This window comes from Rattus norvegicus, chromosome X (genome assembly GCF_036323735.1).
Source record: "Rattus norvegicus strain BN/NHsdMcwi chromosome X, GRCr8, whole genome shotgun sequence".
In the NCBI taxonomy this organism is placed as follows: Eukaryota; Metazoa; Chordata; class Mammalia; order Rodentia; family Muridae; genus Rattus; species Rattus norvegicus.
In genome coordinates, this window is record NC_086039.1 from 69,758,304 (window position 1) to 69,784,173 (window position 25,870).

General features: G+C 40.8%; 2 protein-coding genes and 1 long non-coding RNA gene across 13 annotated transcripts in view; 1 reads left to right on the top strand and 2 right to left on the bottom strand.

The window, feature by feature from the left end:
* Positions 1 to 461: 461 nt before the first annotated feature.
* On the bottom strand, positions 462 to 3,508 carry Pdzd11 (PDZ domain containing 11). Of its 10 annotated transcripts, none has more exons than NM_001106945.1 (7): positions 3,308 to 3,494; positions 2,764 to 2,863; positions 2,350 to 2,433; positions 2,090 to 2,146; positions 1,464 to 1,562; positions 1,178 to 1,238; positions 462 to 1,011 (listed from the first exon to the last, which is right to left on the bottom strand). In NM_001106945.1, the coding sequence occupies exons 2-7, from the start codon at positions 2,848 to 2,850 to the stop codon at positions 977 to 979; spliced, it is 423 nt and encodes a 140-aa protein (NP_001100415.1). In that variant the 5' UTR covers positions 2,851 to 2,863; positions 3,308 to 3,494; the 3' UTR covers positions 462 to 976. The 10 variants fall into 10 exon arrangements, with proteins under 10 accessions (NP_001100415.1, XP_006257130.1, XP_038955522.1 ...); XM_006257068.5 differs by having other exon boundaries at positions 485 to 1,011; positions 3,378 to 3,508; XM_039099594.2 differs by having other exon boundaries at positions 485 to 1,011; positions 1,178 to 1,253; positions 3,378 to 3,508.
* Kif4a (kinesin family member 4A) overlaps positions 3,500 to 25,870 on the top strand; it is a 102,533-nt gene continuing 80,162 nt past the window's right edge. The window contains exons 1-7 of one of the 2 annotated variants that reach the window (XM_006257114.4): positions 3,500 to 3,649; positions 3,749 to 4,078; positions 4,196 to 4,310; positions 13,512 to 13,702; positions 15,728 to 15,820; positions 18,411 to 18,577; positions 18,799 to 18,893. In XM_006257114.4, the coding sequence (XP_006257176.1) occupies positions 3,959 to 4,078; positions 4,196 to 4,310; positions 13,512 to 13,702; positions 15,728 to 15,820; positions 18,411 to 18,577; positions 18,799 to 18,893 (781 nt within the window). In that variant the 5' untranslated portion in view covers positions 3,500 to 3,649; positions 3,749 to 3,958. The remainder of the gene's footprint in view (positions 3,650 to 3,748; positions 4,079 to 4,195; positions 4,311 to 13,511; positions 13,703 to 15,727; positions 15,821 to 18,410; positions 18,578 to 18,798; positions 18,894 to 25,870) is intronic. The other variant, NM_001400930.1, reaches the window with a different exon arrangement.
* LOC120099344 (uncharacterized) lies at positions 5,158 to 13,116 on the bottom strand. The gene is made up of 3 exons (XR_005498396.2): positions 12,966 to 13,116; positions 12,302 to 12,453; positions 5,158 to 8,659 (listed from the first exon to the last, which is right to left on the bottom strand). It is a non-coding gene; the product is annotated as an uncharacterized LOC120099344 (long non-coding RNA).

Here is a 25,870-nt window from a genome sequence, read left to right on the forward strand (position 1 = left end):
TCAGTCAATGGAGGGAACATTACATACCATATACATGCAGGTATGTAATGTTCAGTCACTAAGGATCTAGGACGACAGAAAGTTATTCACAGGTAGGGTCAGAAAAAGGAAGAAGTTGGCAGTTACCACTAATGAAACTACAAATGGGAAGTTAGGAACCACTTTCCTACTGCTGCTTGTAAAAAATAATCTATGCCACTTCCTTGGCTTAATTCCAGGTCAGAGAATGTGGGAAAGAATACATTAACACCATCCTGCTGCAGCACAAAATCTAACACTCCTGGGTAAGGGGCAGCTTTCCCTAAGGCTCTTGACTCTAGGGATCCCTTGTGGATTCTATGACTAGTGTTTTTTAAGCTCCCAAGTTGTCTGGCCAGATAGAGTTGTAAAGTGAATATGACATTGCTGTCCTTCCCACAGGTTGGTTGTTGTATTTGTTTTCCTCAATGGCATTTTATATTCAAGCAGCATCACTCAAGCCACGTTTATTCAGTATTATGTTTTTTACTATGGGTGGGGGCGGGGATGAGAAGGAAGTGTCTCCTTGGAGTCTCTGAAGTGTATGGGACTCCAAGGTACAAAGACTCGATGGCATGGCCAGGCAAATCAGATGGAAGGTCCCCATGATTCTCTTTTCTACTGATTTCTACAAATAAAACAATAAGCTGTATACGTGACCAATCTAAGGTACCTGATAAATGCCAGTTGTTTTCTAGTTGGCTTTCCTCCACAGGCTACAGACATCTAGATATCACTATCTTTCTCCCTTTCCAGAATGAAACTCACCTAGCAAACTAGGGAACTCCTAGCACAGTACAGTTAATACGTAATACAGCTGGTAAGCTGTCTCCCCATCCTCCCCATCCATAAACCAGGAGGGTGTGGAGAATAGAATTTCCTGACTTCTCCAACTTCTCAGAGGTCTACCCAGCTTGTCCTGGCAGATTCCACAGGTAGGGCTGTGGGCTGCAAGTCTCTAGTGCACAGTCCGTTCTTTTTGGCGATGATAATCTGGGGTAAGAAAGAACACAGCACATTATTTTCAGGATGAGCTCCCAACTTCCCATTCCCAATTTCTTGGGCTTGCCATCATCCGTCCGTATTTAAAAGAGTTCTCTTACCTGCAGCCCTGCCATATAAGGAAGAAAAAGAAAAAGATAAAAAGAAAGTGCCTTACTGTAGGGAAAGAAGCGCACACGCATGCTGATTTCTCGGGCTGTCTTCAGGATTTCCACAGCCTGGAAGACACACAGCTGCTTGTACAAATGAAGAGCTATTACCCAGGACAGAGATATGACACAGTAATGGAATGTGCCACCTCAAACATCTAGGTCACTGGTAACTGCTCTCTTCTGGTACATTTCCCTTGAACAGATGCTTTCTTCCAGATTAGGCTAATCTGGTCCAACCTGTCCTACCTGAGACGGCTTCCTGGATGACTATAGCCCATGCACTGTGCTTACTTTGCTGTGCTCGATATCTTGGAAGTCCACATCATTCACAGCTAGAACTTGGTCCCCTTCTTGAAGTCCTGCTCGATGTGCATCCGAGTCTGGAATCACCTGTTTGTGAAGGGGTAACACATGTACTTGAGATGGCATGAATTAGGAAGCTGCAGGGGGAATTCAGTGCTGTTCAAATTGTTAATTTTGTGATGCCACAGGGAGATTAGTTTTTTTTTAAATTAGGTTTAGAATCTTTTTTTTTCAAACACAGGGTTTTTCTTTTGTGGCCTTGGAATTCACTCTGTAGATCAGACTGGCCTTGAACTCATAGAGACTGGCCTACCTCTGCCTCCTATGTGCTGGGACTAAAGTCATATGCCACCATTGTCCAGATTGACTTTTCAAATTACTACCTACTCCTAATCTTCCTGCTTCTGCCTCTAGAGTTCTTGGAGTACCAACACATGCCCCACACCACACTGGGCCCAAGTTCAAGTCTGAGAAGAAAAGGCTAAATCCCCATTATGTGTATTCTATGACTCCACCGGGTCATCCATTTTTTTAATCTGTTGGGCCACCAGTGCATTTTAATATAACAAAGTCAATAGCCATACAGCCTGTCATACACACACATTCACACAGACCTTGGAGATGAAGATGCCTAGCTGGGAGGCCTTTCCTCCTCGGATGTTAAACCCCAACTGAAAGACAAGAACACAGGATGCAGACTCAGCATGGACACAAGAACGAGGACATCTGTGTACTCAGAAGAAAAGGAGATGCTATGGAAGTGTCATCTCCACACTTCTAGTCACCTACTTCCCAAACCACATCCATGCCCCAACCATAGCCATCTTCTGGCATGGCCAAAATGTAACTGGAATAAGAGCCTCTATAAGTTTACCTGAGCACCAGGAGGCTTCTTCAATGTGACAATTCGGGGCAGAAACTGGGTCAACTCATTGTTGTAGTCTGGGTGGTATACTCTCTGCAAGATACAGCAATCTTAACCATCTTATTCCCAGTCTCACGTGGTACATCTACCTCCTTTTAGAGTATCAATAAATCAGATACATGTCAGGAAGTGGGAAATCCCTATCCCTTTTTTATTGACAGGATAGAAGCTAAGGTTTCAGAATTCAGCAGAGTGAAGGGCTCTAGCAGGGTGGTTCTACAAGAAGTTGCCAGTGGGTCACTGTTGCTCAAAATTCACCTAAGATTCAGTCTCCGTTGAGCTTCATAACCCTGCTACTTATCTTTCATAGACCTCATGCTTGGGGATTGGTATTTCTTCTTCAGGAATGCAGATGGCTCCCACCTCATGAGGAGGAATCCATGCTGGAGGGTTTTCATAGGCAGGCAGGAAAACCACTGGGTAGTCATCATAAGGAATCCGGTTGTCCATTTCAGGCAAAGCCCTGAAAAGGAAGAATCAAATGAAACAAAAATGATTTTAAAAAGGACCAAGTGCTCTACGTTTCAGAAAGCATCCCCTCCAGGGGCCATTTGTTTATGGGACTAGCCCACAAGTAGGTGTCAAGATTGAATGAGGGCATGGGGTGGGAAAAGAGGCAACAAAACAAAATAATGAAAACAAAACAAAAAACCGAAAAAAAAAAAACAAAAAAAAATCTAATTTTTTAAGCACTCTAATGGCATGTTTGCATTTCTTACAATTCAACAAAAAGAGGCTTTCAACCTAGAGAATAGGAAATGAGAATCACATCTATAAAGATCTACTTTAAAACAGAAAGGGAGTGCCAATAACTATCCCACAGGGATTGGAGCCAGGCACATTGCCAGTCTCTAGAGGTGATTAGTTAACGTGGCGTCCACAGACGAGTTCTGTCAACAAGGGATACCTTCCAGATCCAGGTCCTGCAACCCGCCCGTACCCCGCACTCGCGACCACTTAATTCAGCGCCACCTTACCGGTAAGTAGGCCTCCCTTAGCGACAGCCAATTCCGCCTTGGAACCGGAAGCGGATGCTTGCTACCACCCAGCACGGGCGGAGCTTGCTTTGGGCGAGCCAGCTCTCTAGCCTCCTCGGGCGTCACGTTGTGCGTGCTCACGTCCGTGTACTTTTCACAGGCTGTACGCGCTCCGATTGGCTGGCGCCTCTGGGATCAATTTGAAACTTGGCGGTTAAAGCTCCGGTTGGAACAGGGCGCCAGGGAAGATCGGGGAAGGGACGTTTAGTTTGGTGAGTTACCGGGCACCACGTTAGCTCAAATTCCGTGCTTCGTAGCACTTCAGGGCTTGGGGTCACGGTCGCTGTCTCGCTGGAGTTTCTTTATTTCAGACACCATTTTCGCCTTGCAGTATTGGGACTGACAAACCATTAGGCGGTGGCCAAGAGTGACAGGACACAGTGATCCTGCTGGGAGGGAGAGTGCATCAGCGAGTTCCGAGTCTCCTACGGCCTGAGAAGGGCCTTTCTACTCCTGCCAACCTCGGAAGGTTCCTGGGAGAGCTGGCTTCACTTGGCCAGGACACCTGCTGAGCTGGTACCATGAAAGAAGAGGTGAAGGGAATTCCTGTAAGAGTGGCACTGCGTTGTCGCCCCCTTGTCTCTAAAGAGATTAATGAGGGCTGCCAGACGTGCCTTTCTTTTGTGCCCGGAGAGCCTCAGGTGAGTAGTCAAGTCTAGAGTGGCTCTCTCCACAGCTGAGGCTGAAAGGAGGGAGGGGCGTGGTCAGGCATTGTTTTTTTAATCCTTCCCCTATCCCTTCTCTCTTGCCTTTTGCAGGTGGTGGTTGGTACTGATAAATCATTTACCTACGATTTTGTGTTTGACCCCTCTACTGAACAGGAAGAGGTCTTTAATACAGCAGTAGCTCCACTCATAAAAGGCGTGTTTAAAGGTGAGGCTGTTCACTGGGCAGGTTTTTTGAGCATGTATTATGGGTGGGTCATAAAGGCACTACAAATAGAGGAATGGATGAAATAGCTTTTAAAAACAGCCTACAGACTAGTACCATTTGTGAAAGTCTTTCTACTCTTGAAGCTAGTCTCAGACTGTCCTGTTTATCTTTGACCTAGGCGTATGTTGCTGTTTTGGGGGACCTCACAGAGCACCTTTTATCTCAGTGCTTGGGAGGCAAAGACATCTCTGTGAGTTTGAGGCCCGCCTGATCTACATAGCGGGTGGCAAAACATCCAGGGGTACCTAGTGAGATCCTGTCTCACAAACAAACAGAAAACAAAGCAAAAATAAAGAATATGTGGTTTTTGTTTGGTGCTGATTGTGTACTAACCTGCGGAAGTGCCAAGAATATTCAGATATGTAACATAGTCTCTGGGCCCTTGAGTTCAAAGTCCACAGGGTCAGAAAACAGGTAGATGACTGTGGGAACTGGGATCCGGGAGGGTGGTATTGAAGCCTCTGTCACCATCCACCAGTGCTTTACCCAGGTGCCACGGCACCCATAGATGACTACATAAGTGAGTTTGGATACATAGAAAAAGTTTAAATTTTTACAGCTATTTAAAAAAATTGGGGGTGATTCTTTTCTTTCTTTTTTTTTTCCTCTTTATTTCCCCAGACAGTATTGCATATAGCTCAGGTTGGTCTTAAACTCACAATGTAGCCAAAAATGGATGTGATGGCCCATGTGTTTAATCCTATTACCTAGGAGGCAAGCAGAAAGGAATCTCTGTAAGTTCAAGAGCAGCCTGGTCTGGTCTACACATCTAGGGTTCCAGGCCAGCCAGGGCTACATAGTGAGACTCTGTTAACTGTGTAGTGTGTATGGAGTATGAATTGTACCTATAGAAGCTATGGAAGTGTTACTGTTTTCCTACAACATAGTATGACGATTGAAGGATGCCACTAAACTCCATTAGGGGAGTTTGGGTTAATTTCCAAGCATATGGAACTTTTGAGATAGGTATTGAAAGATGAGTTGAATTTTTTTAGATAGATTTTTTTCCTCCCTAAAGTCATTGAGTATTATGGCCAGCTAGTAATCTTTACTGCAGAAGCTAAGCTTTTAAGGGCAGGAATCTAAAGCCAGCAGGACCTGAGAGATATTTACTTGTCATATTAGTAGTTTACAGTGGTTATTAATTTTTTTTATTGAGAATTTCATACATACATATAAGTGGGTTTTTTTTTTTATCAAATCTCTTATTCCCTCCTGTCCACTTCTTCGGCCTATATATTCTTTTTTTCTTAAACCCAGAGTCAATTCAGTGTTACCTGTATGTCAGAACATCTTATAGTGCATGGGTAACTTCTTGGTCACATCTCTGAAGAAAACTGATTGTCCTTCCTTTGGTAGGCATCCATTGCTAGTAGTTGGTCAGCTAGGTGTGGGACTTCATGAGTGTAACCCTGTGTTTGTTTCTGCTGGGATTTTTGGCAGCCTCAATCTTGTACAGAGCTCAGTAGTTATTCACTTAAAACTTAGAACCATAACAAATTAGTGAATGTGTTGCATATAATCTAGTTGAACTTTTCACCCAAATTCTTTCTAGTAATTAAATGAACTTTTGGTGTCTTGTTTGTGCCAGGGTCTCATTTAGTCCAGACTGATCTCAAATTAGACATGTAACAGAAGCTGACCCTTAACTCCTGATCCTTCTGTGTTTACCCTTAACATGTTCTGGTTATACAAATGCATCACCACGACCATCTCCAGTGCCTGTTTAAATTTATTCTTTGACAAAGAAGTCCCAGAATCATAGAGTGACCTACTTGACAGTTGCTTTCTTTTAGACAGCTCAGTTTTTTCTTCTGCAGTTACTATTGTGTGTATGTATCACCATTTGTGGGGGAGGCTCAGAGGACAACTTGCAGGAATTGGTCCTTTCCTACCACATGTATCCCCCTGGCCTCCACAGGTACCTGCATGCATACACTGAACCTAAAATCCCACCCAGAACACTTAAGCCAGGCAGTGGGGGTGCACACCTTTAATCCCAGCGCTCGGGAGGTAGAGCGGCAGTTGGATTTCTGAGTTCAAGGTCATCCTGGTCTATGGATCCAGTTCTAGGACAGCCAGGGCTACACAGAAAATCTCTTGTCTTGAAAAAAAACCAAAAAAACCAAGACAACTTAAAAATGATGTCATGTCTCAGGGGATATTGAATATCTTTGTGTATGTGTAAAGTGTGTGCACAGGTTTGTACAGATATCCTTGCTCGTGCATGTCTAGTAGAGGTCAGAGGTCAACATTAAGTGTTTCCCTCTATTGCTCTCTATCTTGTGTTTTGAGACAAGGAGCTCTTGCTGAACTATTTCAGCTAGACTGACAGTTCAAAGACCTCAGGATGCCCCTGTGTCTTCCCTCTCAGTACTGGGGCTGCACAGATCCATGCTGTCATATCCAGTTTTTATATGGGCACTAGAGATCTGAACTCATGTTCTCGTGCTTGCACAGCAAGCAGTTAACCCACTCGGACATCTCCCCAGACCCAACCTTTATCTAGTTATGTCTTTTCTATTTATCTGTTTTGTGTGACTCGTGTGTGCCGGTGTATCACATTGTACATGTGCTGGTCAGCGCATAACTTGTAGGCATCAGTTCTAACACTCTATGGGTTCCAAGGGCCAGAGACAGGATGCTGGGTTTGGCCTTAAGTGCTGTCACCCACCAGGCCATCTTATCAGAGCCTTTCGTAAGACAAGGCTCATGTCTTAAGAGCTTTCCCGGAAAGCTGGCTTTCCTGGAACTCACTAAATAACCAAAGATGACCTTGAACTTCCGGTTTCCCTGTGACCTCCCCAGTGTTAGGATTCCAGATGTACACCATCCTCCTTTGGTTTGATTTGGTTTGGTTTGATTTATGCTGTATTGGAAAGCAAACTCATGGCTTTGTACATGCTAAACAAGTACTCTGCCAAATGAGGTATAGTTCCAGACTAAATACCTTGTTGTAAAACTTGAAAACACTATAGTTATAGAAATGTTGCAAAAACAGCATAAGGGAGCCATTTATTTCTGGAATCATTGGTAATACGTTATTGACCTTATGACCCCTGAATACTTTAGCATATATTTCCAATAAGAGTCATCATAACCTGTCCTAGCCATCAAAATCACAGAAGCTGCAGTGTCGCATTACTACCTTCTAATCCTCAGCCCTATTCAAATGTTGCCAGTTCTTTCAGTAATGCCCTTTATAGCAAAGGATTTAGTTCAAAAATCGTGTTATGATTAGCTGTGCCCTTTTTTAGTCCCCAAGTCTAAAATAAAATAGTTCTTGAACCTTTGTTTTTTTTTTTTTAAAGCTTTCGTTGTTTTTGATACTTGAAGATTACAAGGCACTTATGTCTTTCCGTTTGCTTTTATCTAATGTTATGATAAAATTTGAGCTTTTTAAGCAGAAACACCACAGACATGCTTTTGTATTCTCATTGATTCCTGTCAGGCAGTATATGATTTCGATTTGTCCTATTACTGTAATTGTTAATATATCAATAATCTGTCTAAGGTATAAACCGACCAAATCTTTCCTGTAAAGTTAATTTTTTCTTTTTGCATAATTGAAAAAGCATTATATAGTTCTAATTCTCTTCTACTTTTTTCTTTCGCATGATTTTGTCTAATTCTCATCTAGTTTGCTATTTCTCCCTCCACTCTCTTCATTCCATTCTATTAATAATTAAATTGCTCCCTGCTTCCTTTCCCCCTCCTACTCCTACCACGCCCTGCCCCTTCCCCCTTAAGTCCATGGCCTCTTTTTAATTCCTGTTACATATAACACTCACACACTCAACTGCACGGTATATGATAGAACCTGTGGGGTCTACTCAGTGTTGCTCATGTGTACATGATTTCAGGGCTGACTACTTGGTATGGATAGCAATTAAGGGGGCTGTCCCTGGAGAAGACAGATGCTTCCTCACTCAGCAGTTGTTAGTTGCCTGTAGTTCTCTGTGGAAGGGTCCCTTCCGTGTTAGCATGTCACTTGCTGGTGTTCTTCTTCTGGTCTTGTTTAGGCCGCCATACTGTTGAGGTACTGTGGGTGAAACCTTGTCATTTCTAGGCGACACAGACAGCGCAGATTTCCTGGTCCTGTAGCTCTCACAGTCTTTCTGCTCCTTGTCTGCCATGTTCCCTGGCTCTTAGGTGCAGGAGTTGTGTTGTCCATTAGAGGTGAGCATCCCTTTAGCAGGTGTTCTCTGCATTTTGACCAGTTATGATTTTCTGTAATGCCCCATCTGTTGCAAAGAGAAGCTTCTTTGAAGCGTGAGTGGTACTCTTCTCTATGGGTATAAGGATAAGTATTTAGAGTGCAGTTAGGAAGTATACTGGTTTAGTAAAATAGTATAGTAGGTTCTATTCTCTGATCTATCCCTGAGTAGTCGGCTAGGTTTCCAGTGTCAGGCATGATTTCCTTCCTGTTGAAAGGACCTTTGTCCAATTAGAAAACAGTTGGTTACCACCCAGATATGAGTGTCACCTTTAGGGATATCTTGCTAAACTCTTGTGGTCCATAGGCTTCAGAGCTAGGCACGACTGTTGGTTATTTCCCTCCCTTGGCACTTTATATAATACCTGCAGGTCTATGAAAGTTAGTTCCTGGGGAAGAGGTTTTCAGGTCAAATCTATCTCAGATCCTCCAAGTCCAGTGTGTAAAATGCATGTTGTCTTCAGTAACTGGTACTTAACCTTCAGCCTTCGGAATACAGCAGTAGTAACCTGTGCTATTTGGGGAATCTCTTGTCTTCCTGACCGACAACTTGAAAGGAAGTGTCTTATGTTCACTTCTAGACTTTTTTGTTTGTTTTTTGGTTTTTTTTTTTTTAAGATAATCTAGAGCTGTTTAGGGGAAAGGGAACATGTATATACATTTCTATGTATTATATGTAATTTTAGGTAAATAAAAATACCATGATTCCTTAGGGATTTTTCAGACATCCTTAGTGTTATTTGTCCCTGCACCCTCCCTGTCCCGTATTGAACCCCGCTAGTCCCTCTGCAGTTAGAGCCCTCAACATTGTTCCGTTTCCCCCTTCAAATCATGTGTGTCCTGCTATTGGTTTTGAAAACACAGTCTCATTGAGTGCATGCCTCCTTTGAACTCATTCTGTAATGCAGTAGAGACTAGTTGTGAGCTCCTAAGTCCTGTGCTTGCCCGAGCCACCATGGCCAGGTACCATTTTCTTTAGCCATTTCTGAAATAATAATTTTTTGGATTTCACTGTCAGTTCAGTTTCCTCAAATGTGTACCTCCACAGCCTAGTAAAGGTGTCAATAGTTGTACTTCTGTAGTCTTTTTTATCTATTTTTAATTGTTTGTGTATCTGTCTTGTCTGTCTAACTGCCTGTCCATCTGTCTGCTTGCTTCCTTGCCTTTCTCTCTGTATAAGTATGTGCTCCGAGTCCAGGTGCCCATAGAGGCCAGAAGTGTCAGATTCTCCTGGAGCTGGTGGTGAGTCACCTGAAGTGGGTACTTAGGAGTTGAACTCAGGTCCTCTGGAAGAATAGTACATGCTCTTAACCACTGAGCCATCCCTCCAGCCCCTTTTCTTATGTTCTTAACCTGGGAAACGTGAGAATTAAACTGTATTATTTGAAGACAGTGGCAAGAATAAAGTGATTCTAATATACATGTTTTTAACACCATCCTTATTTGTAAGAACAAATCTGGTCTTTTTATATTCAGATCAATAGTATACTTTTATACTCTGGACTCCTGGTACCAGAGTCCAGAGTGTTTTAGACCCAGTACTAAAACCTGGTTTTCCAAGATGTTGCAGCTTATACCTATCTGCAGTATTATAGAAAGTTATAAAATGTTATTTCCTTGCCCCTATGACAGTCATATCAGATTATAACAGCAATATATTTCAATTTATAGGTTAAGAGCTTTCATTTAGAGCGGAAAGCTCTCCTCTCCTCTCCTCTCCTCTCCTCTCCTCTCCTCTCCTTTCCTCTCCTCTCCTCTCCTCTCCTCTCCTCTCCTCTCCTCTCCTCTCCTCTCTTTTGACAGGGTCTGGCTTGCCTGGAACTTGCTGTGTAGATCAAGCTGCCTTTAAAACCCACACACATCTTCATGCTTTTGCCTCTCAGATGCTGAGATTCAAGATAGTGAACTACCAAACCAGCAAGTTCTTTTTAAAACTTCATAATCATCACTTAAAGTAATATGTTTTTTCAAATTTTAAAGATTTTTTTCATTTTCTATTTTTAGGTCTTTTTTGTTTGTCTGCTTGCTTTATTCCCATAGTTGTGAGCCACTATGTGGGTGCTGGGAATCAAACCTAAAGCCTCTGGAAGAGCAGCCAATGCTGAGCCATCTCTCTAACCCTGAGATATTTCTTGTCAGGCTCCAAAATGATGTGGGTAAATAGTAGATGACAGCTTTAACAAAAATACAGTGATTTTCTTTTTTAAAAAAGAGTTTCCTTTAGACTGTCTGATTTTCTTTTAAGGGATGGCTTTCTGAGGTATTTATTAAATGTTGAAGCACATTTGAATTTATAGTTTCTTTAGTCCCTACTTTATAATCAATTAGCGAGTTATAATAATTAAAGTGTGAATAGCCCATCTGTTGTCTATTTCTCTCTCTTTAAAGATATTGCTATAGTTATAGCTAGAATTATCTGTCTCCAGTTCCAATCAAAACTTAAGGCTTATGGGATAAAATGAAATGCACCCATAGTAATTCATATTCTCCAGCAAGACAAAATATAAAAATAGATATAGAAAATAACACTTTTCACTTGAACTAAGCTCAAACAGATATAGATCTTACCTGTCTTTCTGCAAACATTACAAATTATATGGACTGTAATAGAAAACACTGTCACTATTCCATGGTGCATCCAATGTAATAATTTATAAAATGTGTGCTGGAGCAATGGCTCAGAGATTAAGGAGCCCTGACTGCTCTTCCAGAGGTCATGAGTTCAATTCCCAGCAACCACATGGTGGCTCACAACCATCTGTAATGAGATCTGATGCCCTCTTCTGGTGTGTCTAAAGACAGCTACAGTGTACTCACATACATTAAATAAATAAATAAATTTATAAAATGTGAATAGAAAAACCTCAGTTGTTTACCTTACTCTTGGTCACAGGAAATGGTTACAATGTGAGTTGATATCCTTTTGATCTTTTCTATTTTTACTTACAGTTGGATTACATTTAACCCACTTTTTTAGTCCATTATATCTTGAACTTTAAAAAAAATTCTGGGGGTTGGGGATTTAGCTCAGTGGTAGAGCGCTTGCCTAGCAACCGCAAGGCCCTGGGTTCGGTCCCCAGCTCCGAAAAAAAGAAAAAAAAAATTCTGTCCTGTTTTAGAGAGAGGATCCCTATTAACTCAGTCTGGTCTTGATGTTTTTTAAGCAGGGTCTTATTATTTTACCATTGCTGTCCTGGAACTCACTATTGTTCTGTAGACCAGGCTGGCCTCAAACTCAGAGATCCTCCTTCCTCTGTCCCCAGAGTTCTGGGATTAAAGATGGATTCTATCATACCCAGCTTAGTTTGAACTGTTTGAAAGTGCTGGCATTATCAGGAAAACTTTGCCAGGCCTGGTTCATGAACATCTCTGAAAGGATGATTCTGTATTAATACTCCATAATAGCAAGGGGTCTATGTCATATTTAGATGTACTTAAAGGCTATGGGTGCATGGAGTCAGATAGGGATTTTTCTTTCTCATTTATTTATTTACTTTATATTCCAATATCAGGCTGCCCTCTCCTCCCAGTTCACCCTTATACAGCTCCTCCCCTTCTCCTCTGAGAAGATGGACGGCCCCCTGGATATCACCTGACCCTGGCACATCAATTCCCTTCTGGGCTAGGCACATCCTCTCCCACTGAGGCCAGACAAGGCAGCCCAGTTAAGGGAACAGGATCCAAGGCAGGCGACAAGTTCAGGCACAGCACCCACCTGCCCCCAGTTGTTGGGGAAATGGCACAAAGACCAAGCTGCACATCTGCTATATGTGTAGGGGCCTAGGTCCAGCCCATGTTCATTCTTTGGTTGGTGGTTCAGCCTCTGGGAGTCCCAAGTGTCCAGCTTAGTTGACTCTGTTGATCTTCCTGTGGAGTCCCCAGATAGGAACTTGTTAGTCCTCATAAAAAAATTAAAATACTGCTCTTTTCAATTCTCTTTCCATCCCAACTCATTTTTTTCTTCTTTTTTTCTTTTTTTTTTTCAGGGCTGGGGACCAAACCCAGGACCTTGCGCTTCCTAGGCAAGCGCTCTACCACTGAGCCAAATCCCCAACCCCCATTTTTTTCTTTAAAGGCTTATTTCATTTTATTTTATGTGTACAGGTTATTTGCCTTCATGTATGTCTATGTACCATATGTTTGGCTGATGGTCACAGAAGCCAGAAGAAGGCATGAGATCCCATGGAACTGTAGGTATAAATGGTTGTGAGCTGCCATGTGGATGCTGGGAATCGACCTGGTCCTCTGGAAGAGCCGACAGTGCTCTTAATCACTGAGTCCTAATCCTAACTCTTAATCCTCCTGTTTTAGACACCCAATTTCTAGATACTGGTGTGTGCTTTCATATCTGGCAAGGCCTTCATAAAAAAAATACATACCAGAATCGTTTTTGCTCCTTGTGGCTGATTAGGGTTTCTCGATGCACCCTTGACTCTTTTAGAACTCACTCTATAGACCAGGGTGGCCTTGAGCTCAGAGATCCCCTAGCCTCCTCTTCTGCCTCTGCCTGTCTCCAGTGCATTGGGATAAAGGTGTACACCACCATTGCCTGGCTGAGATTTGTATTTGCTTTCCATAATTTAGAATTATTCAAGATTGGAAGTACAAACACTCAAGTATAAATCTTGGAAAGGCTTTTTACCATGTCCTAGCTGCCTTTATTATCTTAGTCATGTCTGTATTTGACTTCCTAGCTCTTAAGGGCTTTCAAAAGCTGGCACAGTCGGAGGTCAGTACTTTTCTTTGCTTTTCTTGAGGAATTCAAAACCATGGAACACACAGAACTTTCCTTTGTATTTGCTGTTCTGAATAGACTCTCTCCTAAGAAAGCAACTTCAATTTTCTTACAAGTGATGGCTATAGAAATTGTGTTACTGGATGAATAGCTTTGAGCACTACTGTCTGCATGGCTTCTATCTTGCCAGGATACAATGCAACTGTCCTGGCCTATGGGCAGACTGGATCTGGGAAGACTTATTCAATGGGAGGTGCATACACTGCAGAACAAGAACATGACTCAGCCATTGGGGTTATTCCCAGGGTAATACAACTGCTCTTCAAAGAAATTAATAAAAAGACTGACTTTGAATTTACTCTGAAAGTGTCTTACTTGGAGGTAAGTGGTTTCTCTCCAGTTATTCTGAATTCAAGATCATCTTTGAGTAGGAAAATACATCCAAATGAGGTTTTTCTTGGCATGACTCAAATCAGCAAATTGAGTTTTTCGTAAATTGTATTTTAATAAATTGATAGCAAAAACTTACTTGCTCAGTTGGCGCTGGATGCTACCCAGTTCTTTTCTTAATTAGAATTATCTACTTAATCTGATTGTTAGAAGAATTGGCACTGTCGTACAAAAATATGATAGGAATTCTTTAATTTGAGTTTGGCTTCTATCACTGATTCTCTGGAGACTGCAGAAAAGGGCTCCGTTTCACTTCAGTGCTAAGGCTTGAATTACAATGCTGCTGTGGGTTCATGAGAATGTTATTAAAAATCAGGCAAAAATGTTATGCCATGTATAAGTGGTGATACTTATTGAGCATCTACTATGTGCCAGACCATGATCTGGGTACTTAGATCATGTATTTGGGAGAGATCAGTGGACTAACAGATTTTAAACACATTGTTCTTATAGGGACCTGAATTCTTGTGTACATCAGTATAAAATTGACTGTCTAATTGTATCTAACCTCATGACACCCAAAGGCAGAAGGCATATTTAGAGAATCTGGCTTCTGGGAGGCTAACTTATTGGTTCTACTAAAGTGATGCAGTGATATCTATATATGAGGAATTATAATTAAACTTCTAAAGTTTATGCATGTACTCATAAATTGTATGTAATCCTGATATTGAATTGCATTGTTACCAAATATAAGAGATAATGAGAAGGGGAGTTAAAGATGATTACAATTATCCTTTATTTTTCTTGTTTTATTTTAAATTCATATATATGTGTGTATGTACACATCAATGCAGGTTCCTGAGGGAGCCAGAGGCATAGGATCCCCTGGAGCTGGAGTTAGAGACACTTGTAAGCTGCCTGTCATAGGTGCTGGGAACCAAATTTGGGTCCTCTACAAGAACAGTAGAGGGCCATTGGGCCATCTCTCCAACCCCACCCAGATTAGCCTTCTTAGTCCTGATTAGTCCAGCCTTGTTTAAGGTAATTGAACATACAAATGACTGCAGAAACTAGCATATTAAAGAGTGACGTCAGCAATAATAGTAAGGAAGCGTCCTGCATATCACATATGGATCATTCTGTTCATTAGTTAAAAGTTTTACTGTTTTATTGACATATCAGTTACAACCCTTCTCTTGCTCCCAACTTCCACCCTGCTTTCCTGTAAGCAACTAATACTTACATTTTAGTCGGTTAAATTGGTAAAAGTGATGCTGTTATGATATCAAGGAACTGACTTTGGGGGCTGGAGAGGTATCTCTGGAGAAAAGCACATGCTCTCCTGGAGAATGCCCAGGTTCGGCTCCCCCAGCTCTAGGGGATCAGATGCTTCTGGCTTCCATGGGCACCTGCATTCACATATGCATATCCACATATATACAAGCGTATACATAATTAAATAATGCAAATCTTTTTTAAAGAACTGAATTTGAACACCAAACATAACTTCTCATGTGCTTGCTGTTTCCAAGAGACTATCTTAAAAGCACTATTAATTTTGTTATATGAACTTAACCCTAAAAAATAATACCAAATTCATACATATAAAGTCCTTTTTCTTCCTCTTCCCCTTTATTTTTTCTTCTACCTTCTTTTTTCCTCTCCCCTCTATCGCCTCTTCTCTTTCCTTCTCTCCTCCTGCCCCTCCCCCTCTTCTGTTTTCCTCTCCTCCAGTCTCCTCCTGTCCCCACCCCTCCTGTATCTATTTCTCTCGTCTCCTCTCATTCTTTCCTCTTCGCATCCCTTCTCCTCCCCTTTGTTTTCTCTTTGCTCCTCTTGTTTGCAATGCTAGGGTCTTGTGAATGGCAGGCAAGACAAGAGCCTCCACCACAGAGTTATACCCGTGCCCATTACAGCCTTTATAAATGTAATAAAAAATTACTTATGGTCTTGCAATCCACACACAGATGACCACTGTTAACATGTCTTGTCATTTTCTTTCAACAATACCAGATTTATAATGAAGAAATTTTGGACCTTCTATGTTCATCTCGTGAGAAAGCATCTCAAATAAATATCCGGGAGGATCCTAAGGAAGGCATAAAGGTGTGTTTACCCTTCTTTTCTTCCTTCCTTTTTTCTTTGTTTCTCTTTTCTTTTTTTCCTTCTCATTTTTTGATGTTATTACAAATGTTGATAACTACTAAAGCTCATGCCCCTTGTCTTTACCCCTGTGGTTTTAAATGATTGCTAACATCTCAGTCTTTCAGGTTCTGTTTAGCACTAATTCCTTTATTTAATCTAGAATTATTAGATGAGTGTTCTTATGGGAAGAGAATTCAGCTTCCTCATTTTCTTGCTACTTCTTAAAGCATGTAGCAGCAATTAAACATTAATTGTTTACAGGATTCTGAAACTAAGCTCTCTCGTGTGGTAGCCACGTGCCACAAGAAGGCATTTAAAGTATAATTAATTAAAATTGGACAAGCAGTTCCTTAGGCACACTCACCACTTATCAAGGAGACACCTTTCTGTGTGGCTTCTGACTACTTTGTAGTCTACAACAGATGTGAGAGATAGCCGTGATCACAGACAATTCTACTGCATATCCCCAGCAGATACTGTACTGGGCTCTAGACTGGTATAACAAAGGAGGAAATTAAACACAAGTATAACACGCATACCTGTAGCGAGGGGATCACTTCTCTGAGAGCTTTGGCTCCATGGTCTAGGTCCTGTAGTTGAGTACTCAGGACAGGAAGAATTGGGCTACAGGTGGATGACATCAAGGAGTACAGACTTGGGGAAATGTGGGAAATCGTAGCTTCTCTGTCTTCTCCTTCCCCACTTTCTCTTCACAAAGAACAGAGAGTGACTATTCAGGGCGCAAGCAAAGAATAGGTGCTTGTTCTTTTGAGCCTCTTTTCCTTCGGGATTCTTACTTTGGTATCCAGGTATTAAAGCCAGACTTGAAATATTAGACCCTGTGAGCTTGAAACATAAAGGAAAATAATTTGGATAGTGAAGACAAGAAACCTAGGCAAAATATATTTTATCACCAAGAAGAGTGTGGGTGCTGAACTACCTCTTGACCATGTCATAAGATTTTTTATATGCTCAGCATGAAGACAGGAATTAAATCCCAGGCCTTGTTTGAGGCAAGATTGTGTAATTAAAAAAGTATGTGTCCCTAATACAAACTGGAGCAAGAGCAAGTTTGTAAACATTTTTAAGATAGCATTTAAGAAATAAAAGATCTGTTGAGATGATGCAGCAGATAAAAATGCTCGCCACCAAGCCTTATAACTAAGTTTAATCCCTGCAACCCACAAGACGGAGGTGGAGAACTGATCCTTCAAGTTGTCATCTGACGTCTGCACATAGACTTTGGCAGACACTTTGCAGTAGCAGCTGGGCGTGTATACACATACACTTGTACAATAAAACAGAAAGCCGCTTTACAGTGAGGAGTAACTGTAGCAGGAAACTTAAATAAGCCTAGACCAGTCTGTCTGGGACAGAAGACTCGTTCTGGGAATTGAAAGGGGATTCTCAGGAAAAGATTGTGAAGCAGCTCAGTTTCTCCCTACCCTCAACCCCTACCAACAGTATACAGTTGTGCAAGACTTCTGAAGAAAACATTGCCTGGCTACTCATACTGCGTTTTTTATCTTCTGTGCCTATCTCTTAACTTTGTTGCTCCTGGACCTTCAGAGAGGATGATTTTTGTATCTTCATCATCTAGTATAGGTTAGTAGTATGCTGGCATTTTAGAAAGGCTCACTGGAAATGAACTGAAAGGGAGAAAGACCAGGCTGATAAAGATGTGATTGGGGACGTAATATTGCTGTAGATGTGCTTTAAAACAAAACAAAAAGGAAGTAATCAATTTCCAAGAATATCTGAGTTGGTGATGCATGGATATGAAGGAGTGGGAGGAGCTGACAATGATTTAAAGTTTTGAGGATAGAGCTTTTAATAGACATGGAGCAGCAGTGAGGAGACGGTATCAGTAGGAGCAAGATGAATTTGGTTTATAATGTGCTGATTTCTGGCTGATATGTAGTCAGCAGCTAGAAATAAAGGAAGAGAAATTAGAGCCACAGGTACAGATTAGGAATACGCTCACAGCATACTAAGGCTAGCAGGAACCTCCTGAATTCCCTTGTCCTATCACATGACCTTCAAAGTCCAAGAGAGTGACTTCTGTAAATTCCCACAGTTAGTTAAAGTACTGCGCCCAAAACTTGTGTTTTGTGACTTCCTAGGCCAGTAAAAACTGCCATGCTGCTTCCTTTAAAAGAAAATGGAGTATAAAATGGATTGCTGGTACAGGAAGGAATGTGGAGCAGAGAGGACTGCTGTAGCAGTTTGTGTTGTACTTGATCTCTTTCAGGGTAAAAGTTGACTTTGACTGGGGACTCCTTAGAAGCTAGCTACCCTCCAAGATCTAGAGACCTTCTCTGACTCCAGTATTATCTAGTACCCTTTGTTTCAACTTCTTAGGGAACATGGAGACCTTGCTTCTTAGACATCATCACAGAGTTCCTGCTTTAAAAGTCCCCCTTTTACAACCCTTGTGTATACTGATGTTTTCCTACAACAGGAAGACATTTTGCACTTGCTAATCCCTATATTTCTATTCAAGTATTAGAAGAAGGAATCAAGGAAGGCTTTTTTTCCCTCTTGCAATTAGATTGTGGGACTGACGGAGAAGACTGTGCTAGTTGCCTCGGACACTGTTTCCTGTCTAGAGCAGGGTAACAACTGCAGGACTGTGGCCTCCACAGCTATGAACTCCCAGTCATCTCGGTCTCATGCCATCTTTACAATCTCCATCGAGCAAAGGAAGAAAAATGACAAGTAAGTTGCAGCGTCACAATTGTCATGTTCTGTGAAGGCCAAATGCCAGGTGGCTGCCTAGGTTGATTTGACATTTAAACTTTAGAAGGATGAGCATTAATGATCACTGGAGCTACTTTTCCTGTCTCAAAAGGCATGAGAGCTGGCCAATCAGCTCTGATAACTCAACTACTTTTAAGCTCGTGTATTGTTTTCACTGTGTCTTCCTGTTATCACCATAGAAATAGCAGTTTCCGTTCCAAGCTGCATCTTGTAGACCTTGCTGGATCAGAAAGACAGAAGAAAACCAAGGCCGAGGGAGATCGTCTGAAAGAGGGTGAGACAATTATGGTCATAGCTCTCAGTGAAAACTTGCATGCTTTTGTTGCTACTGTTGGTATTTTGAAGGGAATATTTCGGTTCATCTTGTAAGTGTCTACAGTTCAAATTGGAGATTACTTTCAGAAATAGTGAAAAATGATCCTTTCCCTTGCACCGATTCACAAATTCAGGTGTGAAATTGAAATCTCTTCTTCAGTTGGTTTACATCTGGTCCAGTAAATTCTAGCTTTAATTTATCTCTACAGACTTATAATTAAAACATTCCAGTTTATTGTTCCGTGTACCCATTGTCCCTTGCAGATGTTGCCATGTGTAAACCTTATTAACATGGGTTTCATATCTTTGCTCGAGTCACGTGAAAGTTGATGCCATTGGAAACTTCTAATATGACAGCAACCCAGTGATGTGCAGGAGTTATTTCTTTGGCATCTGGCTTTAATTTCTGGATCAGTTTTATACATGCCCTTGTTTTATATTCTCACTTTGAGTTTTAGCCTTCTTAATATACCTTTAAAGATTCTTGCCCTCTTTTTTTTTAAGTGTTTAGTTCTGAGTTGATTTTTGGGAGATTACATAATTGAAATATAACTCACATATTGTATTTAAAACTGTATATGTCAGTGGATTTCGTATATTCAGAGTTATGCTAGCATCACCATAGCCTCATCTAAGAATATTTTATCATCCCAAAGAGAAGCACCATAACCTATAGTGCCAATCCCCCATTCCTCATCTATCTCTAGAGACAATATATGAGCTTTGGTGACTGATGCCTTTCACTTAGCATACAGTCATGTAGCATGTAGTCAGTACTTCGTTCTTTTCATTGCTGAGTAATATTCAGTTATATGGATATACCACATTTTGTCCCGTTCATCAATTTTCCAATGTTGGCTGTTGTAAGTATTGTTCTCTGAGCCTCTTTATATAAGTTTTTATACAAACAAACTGGTTTTGTTTTTGCTTTGAGAAAGGGGCTTTCTCTTTCTTTCTGGCTCACCCAGAATTCAATATGTAGACCAGGCCAGGGTCTCATAGGGATCCACCTGCCTCCGTTTCCTGAGTGCTAGAGGTACAGGTGTGTGTCGCTATGCCTGACCTCAGACAATCTTGTAAATATATCTTGAGAACATAGATAGGAAGGGAATAGCTGGGTTATTGGTTAGCTCCACTTTAACCTTTTTTCTATAAAGAAAATTCAATCCTTTTTAAAATATACAATGAGTGAATTTTAGTATATTCACAAGGAGTTGTTTAACCATCACCAAAATAAATTTTAGGATGTTTTTATTCCTCCCTGAAGGACTCTGATACCTATTAGCAGTCACTCCCTACTCCTGTCAGTGTCTGCTTCTGCCCTGGCAATAATGAATTCTCGCCCTCTACACATTTCACTCTTTTGAACATCTCATATGGAAGGTTTTATAGTATGTGCCCTGTTTTCATTGACTGAGTCAGTACCTATGTTCTTGTGCATGCTAATCCTGAGCTACATCTCTAGCCCTTCCTTCATTGACTGGTTTTCTCAAATCATGGTTTCATAATCCATCCATTTATAGCATGTATCAATGCTTCATTCCTTTTTATTGGAATTCAAGAATTCATTTTATAGAGAGAACACTTTTCACTGCATGCATTCTTCCTTAGACATGTTTGAGTGGTTTCCAAGTTTTGTTTGATTGCCTTTGTTTCTTTGGTCATTATGACTAATGCTGCTTGTTTGTTTGTTTGTTTGTTTGTTTGTTTGTTTCAATCAAGTATCATGTAGCCCAGGCTGGCCTTGAACTTACTGTGTAGCCAAAGCTTGAACTTTCTTTTTTTTCTTTTTCTTTTTTTTTTTTTGGAGCTGGGGACTGAACCCAGGGCCTTGTGCTTGCTAGGCAAGTGCTCTACCACTGAGCTAAATCCCCAACCCCCCAAAGCTTGAACTTTTAATCTTTGTATGTCTAACTCCCAAGTGCAGGAATTATTGGCATGTGTCATTACCATATTGGCTATGAATATTTATTTCTTTTTGGGGTATGTGTGTGTGTGTGTGTGTGTGTGTGTGTGTGTGTGTGTGTGAATAGAATTGCTGTCCTATAACTCATTCTGTAGACCACCACACTGTCCTTGAACTCAAAAGGATCCTCCTGTCTCTGCCTCCTGAATGTTGGGATTAAAGGCATTTGCCACCATACTGGATATTTATGTCTTTTAGAAAAGATTTATTTAATTATTTTATGTATACCAGTGCTCTGTTTGCATGTATACCTGCAAGCCAGAAGAGGGCATCAGATCTCATTACAGATGCTTGTGAGCCACCGTGTGGTTGCTAGGAATTGAATTCAGGACCTCTGGAAGAGCAGCCAGTGCTCTTAACCACCAAGTCATCTCTCTAACCCATATTTATGTCTTTTTAATTCTAGTCTTCCTAGGACATAAATATGGGTTGGAGAGATGGCTATATGATGAAAATTGTTTGAAATGAAATACTCATTGACAATTTGTATATCTTCTTAGGGAAAATGACCATTTGTTATGTTTGATTCATTTCAAATAATTTTCGCATGTGAGGTTAAGATTATTTCCTTATTTCCAATCTTGTACATGTGGATATCTAGTTGTCCAGTATCATTTGTTCGAAGACTATTCTTTTCCCACTGAATTTTGTTGGGCGCCCCCTCCCCTTGTAAAGAAGTGATTGGACTAGTCCTTGGATCTGGCTCTCTGCTTTCACCAATCCCTCCCTAACTTGATTACTATTCTTATGTAGTGACTTTTGAACTTGAGAAAGAAATGTGACACCTTCAACATTTTTTTTCAAGATTGCATTGATTCTTCAAGGTTTCTTAAATGTCCATGGCAATTTAAGGATCAGCGTATCACTTTCTGCAATGATGCCAGCAGGAGTTGTCATAGGCGTCCTATCCAGTCGGCAGATCTGTTTGGAGAGCATTGCCTTCACCAGTGTTCAGTCTCGCAGTTGCGAATGCTGGCTTGTTTTCTTTCCTGTCTTTTAATGAGCTTCATTTTTTTAAAAGTATTACTTTAATGGTTCTGTTAATTTTATTTCTAAGTATTCTTTTCAGAGCTATTAAAATGGAATTGTTTTGTTAATTTCATTTTAAAATTGTTTATTGAGTTTAATAAGTTGATCTTGTATCCATTGGCCTACGCAGTTTGTTGGTTCTAATAGTTTGCTTAGATCTTTCTGGATGCCGATCTATATAGGGTTTGTGAAGAGAGAATTGTACTTCTTTCTTTACAATCTGGATGCGTTCCATTTCTTCTCTGCCTACTTGTCCTTGTAGAAGAGACTTCAGTACGTTATTTGGTAGAAGTAGTAAGTGTGAATATTGTCGCATTCTTGTTTGCTGTGCAGTTTTTGTAGACGCCTCTGCCCATGCTGAGGAAGCACCATGCCCATGGTGAGCATTACTTTTACTATGGATGGCTGTTTGTTAAGAGCTTTTCGTAATTTTTGACATGGTGACGTTATTTTTGTGCTTTCGTTTATTCCTTGTTTCTGGTTGTGTTACTTAGTGGGTTTCAGTCTTGTAGCTTTCTTGACCTAATCCTGTACAGTCTGTATTCTGTCTAGTTTGCCCTCACACAAGCTTAGTGATGGGCTAGGGACTAGTCTCACATCTCCTTAAATGCTTGGACTTATAAAGCTTCCATTAGTTACTAAGGGCTTTGTGTATGGGGTGGGGGGGTACACCTTCTACACCCAGGCACTTTATAGCTCTGTGTTAGCATTTATTCATTGCTTAAGCAAATCTCAAATCTTACATGTTTTTCATCGATTGTTTTGCCAATTAGAATTGACTGTTGTTAGAGTGATTTTTCCCCTCTAAGTTCGAGTTTTATTCTTTACAAATAAACATCATATATGTTCAAGATAGTGCAGTATCTTAGTAATATAAATTCATTATGAGATGATTGGCACAATCAAAGCTAATTAATATATCTATAATTTCACAGTTGTTTTAGTCAGTGTTCTATTACAGTGAAGAGACACCATGACCAAGGCAACTCTTATGAAAGAAAGCATTTAGTCAGGGACTTGCTTACGGTTTCAAAGGTTTAGTCACATTGTCATCATGGCAGAGAGCTTGGTGGCAGGCAGGCAGGTATGGCACTGGAGAAGTAGCTGAGAAGTACATCCTAATCCGCAAGTGGAGGGAGGCTGGTGACTCTGAGAGAGACTGGGCTCGGGATGGGCTTTTGAGACCTTGATGCCTTCCCCAGTGACACTTCCTCCAAAAAGGCCACACTCCTAATCCACTCAAATATAAAGGATGACTAAAAAGATTAACAAGATAAAAAATGGAGCAGAAGCAAAGGGATTATGTATTCTAGGCCAGACCAGGCCCACAGCAAGACCTTAAGACTGGGGCTACAGAGAGATCTCAGAAGTTTAGAGAATTTGCAGAGCAATCGTGACCACAGTTTGGATTACAGCACTCTTGGAATAAACCAGACATCTTGCTAATGTCTGCAGTTCAGAACAGGGTGGAGACAGGAACACCTTTGTGATTTGCAGGCTTCCGTCTTACTAGTGAAAGTGTGAGTCCCAGGTTCAGGTGAGACCCTGCCTCAAAGGAATAGGCATGAAACTATAAAGGAGGATACCCCATGTCATCTTCTGGTCCCATGCTCACACGTGCACAGTTACTCAGATGCGCACATATAAATAAATGAATCATTAAAATTCATTTATTAAGGCTGACTTTAGTTGTAGCCAAAGAACACAATTGTTTGGCATTGTAGGAAAATGGAACCAAATGGAGATTATATTAAGTAAAATAAGTCAGTCAGAATAAAAATGTTTTCTCTCATTATGGATCCAAGATTTTATATAGACATATAAAATCTTTTCTGTGTCTGTGTGTGTGCATGCATATTAAAAGTAGAAAATCCAGTATATGAGCCTATAGGGAACCATTCTTATCTAAACCACCAAAATCTGCTCCCTGGCCCCATAGGCTTGTAGTCTTATCATAATGCAAACCTGTATTCAGTCCAACTTCAAAAGTTTCTATACACTGTTTAAAAGTTCAAAGTTTCTTCTGAGACTCCTACAGTCTCTTAACTGTAATCCCCTGTAAAACGAAAATCAAAAAGCAGATCACATCCTTCCAACATACAATGGGACATTACCATTCCAAAAGGGAAGAAAGGGAGCAGAGTGAGGAACTATTGGACCAAAGCAAGAAAGGCCAAAAACCAGAAGAACAAACTTAAAATTCTGCCTTTCTGCCTGATGTCAAAGCACTCTTCAGATGTTCAGCTCCTTTCAACTGTGTTGATGATAGCACACTTCTCTCTCTCGGGCTGGTTCCATACCCTGTTAACAGCTCTCCTTGGCCAATATCCCACAACTCTAGCATCTTGAACATCTTGGAGTCTTCGAGGCAATCCAGGCTTCACCTTCACAGCTTTACATAACGGCCTCTCTGCTCCATTGGTTTGCTTTGTAATGCTGACAACTGGACCCATGACTTTGCACATGCTAGACAAGTACTATATTACTGAGCTGTGTTCCTCACCCTGGCATAATATTTTTGAGGCTTATATATATTCTTGCTTTGGTCAGTGATTATCTCTTTGTATTTCTGAATAATGTTCTAGCCTTTAGCCTTTGATTAGACAATGATTTAATTTCCATTATCTTTTTTCTAATTATTTCAAATTTTAGCCATTATGAAAAGTGCTGTTCAGAACATTTGTGTGTGTGTCCTTTTGTGAAGATGTTTTCATTTCACTTCAACACATACTTAGGAGTACAAGAGGGTAAATATGTGCTTACGTTGATTAGCAGTTGTCCAACAAGCTTGGTACCATTTTATATCTCCAGTATATGAGGGTTCCCACTTGTTCCTGTCTGTGTAATTCAGATTGCTTCGTACATTGTAATAGGTGTCAAACTGTATTCTTATAGATTTCTAGATGGTATTTGCTGACTCTCTTTTAGTATTCTTACCGGCTATCTGCTGTTTCTTAAATGTCTGCTCAGGTCTTTGAATTTTCCATCTTTGCTGAGGTTTGTAGACCTTGATATTTCCTGGGTTTCAGTAGGAAGCACTTAGGTTGCAAATACTCTTTTCCAGATTGCAAGTTACCTGGTTTTTTGTTTGTTTTTATTTGTCTTGAGATAGGAGTTTGTTTTGTAGCTCAGGCTGGTCTGGAACTCACTCACTAGGTAGCCTGAGGTAGCCTTGAGCTGTGGATCTTCCTGTCTTTGCCCCCGACTGCTAGATTATAGGTGGGTACCATCACACTCGGTTCCTGCCTATTTTGTTTTGAATTTTTGTATGTGTGTTTGTGTTTGTATATATGTGCCACAAGCACAAACCACAATAGATATGTAAAGGTCAGAGGATAACTTGTAGGAGTTGTTTCTGTCTTACTATATGGGTCCTGGGGATCAAACTCAGATCATGAGGCTTGGTGGCAAGCAACTTTACCCACCAAACCATATTACTGACCATTATGTCTTTGGTTTTTTGAGATCAATTTCTTTGTGTATCCCTGGCTTTCCTGGAATGCTTTGTAGATCAGGCTGGCCTCAGACTCAAAGATCTACCTGCCTCTGCCTCCAAGTGCTGGGATTAAAGGTGTGTGCCAACACCGCCCAGACCCATCATACCTATTTTAATGATGTCTTTTGTTGAACAAAAAACTTCAATGTGTTTTAAGCCATCGATTTTTTCTTTAATAACATTCTGGTTTTTGATGTCTTATCCATTAAATCTTCGCCTACTACAAAATTATTAAGTGCGTTCCTACCTGGTTTCATGGACTTAGTTTGCATTTAATATTCTGATGTGTTTTAAATTGGTTTTTGCTTATAAAATGAGTCAGGAACTAAGGGTAATTTTTCCTTTACATGGATATCCTGTGGTTTATGCACTACTTCTTAAAAAGAAGTTCCTTTTTAAAGCACATATTTACCCTCTTGTACACCTAAGTGTGTCCTGGAGTAAA

Bases quoted from the DNA above. Each gene is read 5' to 3' on its own strand.
- Pdzd11 (XM_063279895.1), bottom strand. From the start codon at position 2,850: ATGGACAACCGGATTCCTTATGATGACTACCCAGTGGTTTTCCTGCCT. The intron at 2,434-2,763 runs GTGGGAGCCATC...TGTATCTTGCAG, and splicing joins CATGGATTCCTCCTCATGAG to AGAGTATACCACCCAGACTA. The intron at 1,239-1,463 runs GTAAGCACAGTG...TGTGTCTTCCAG, and splicing joins AAGATATCGAGCACAGCAAA to GCTGTGGAAATCCTGAAGAC.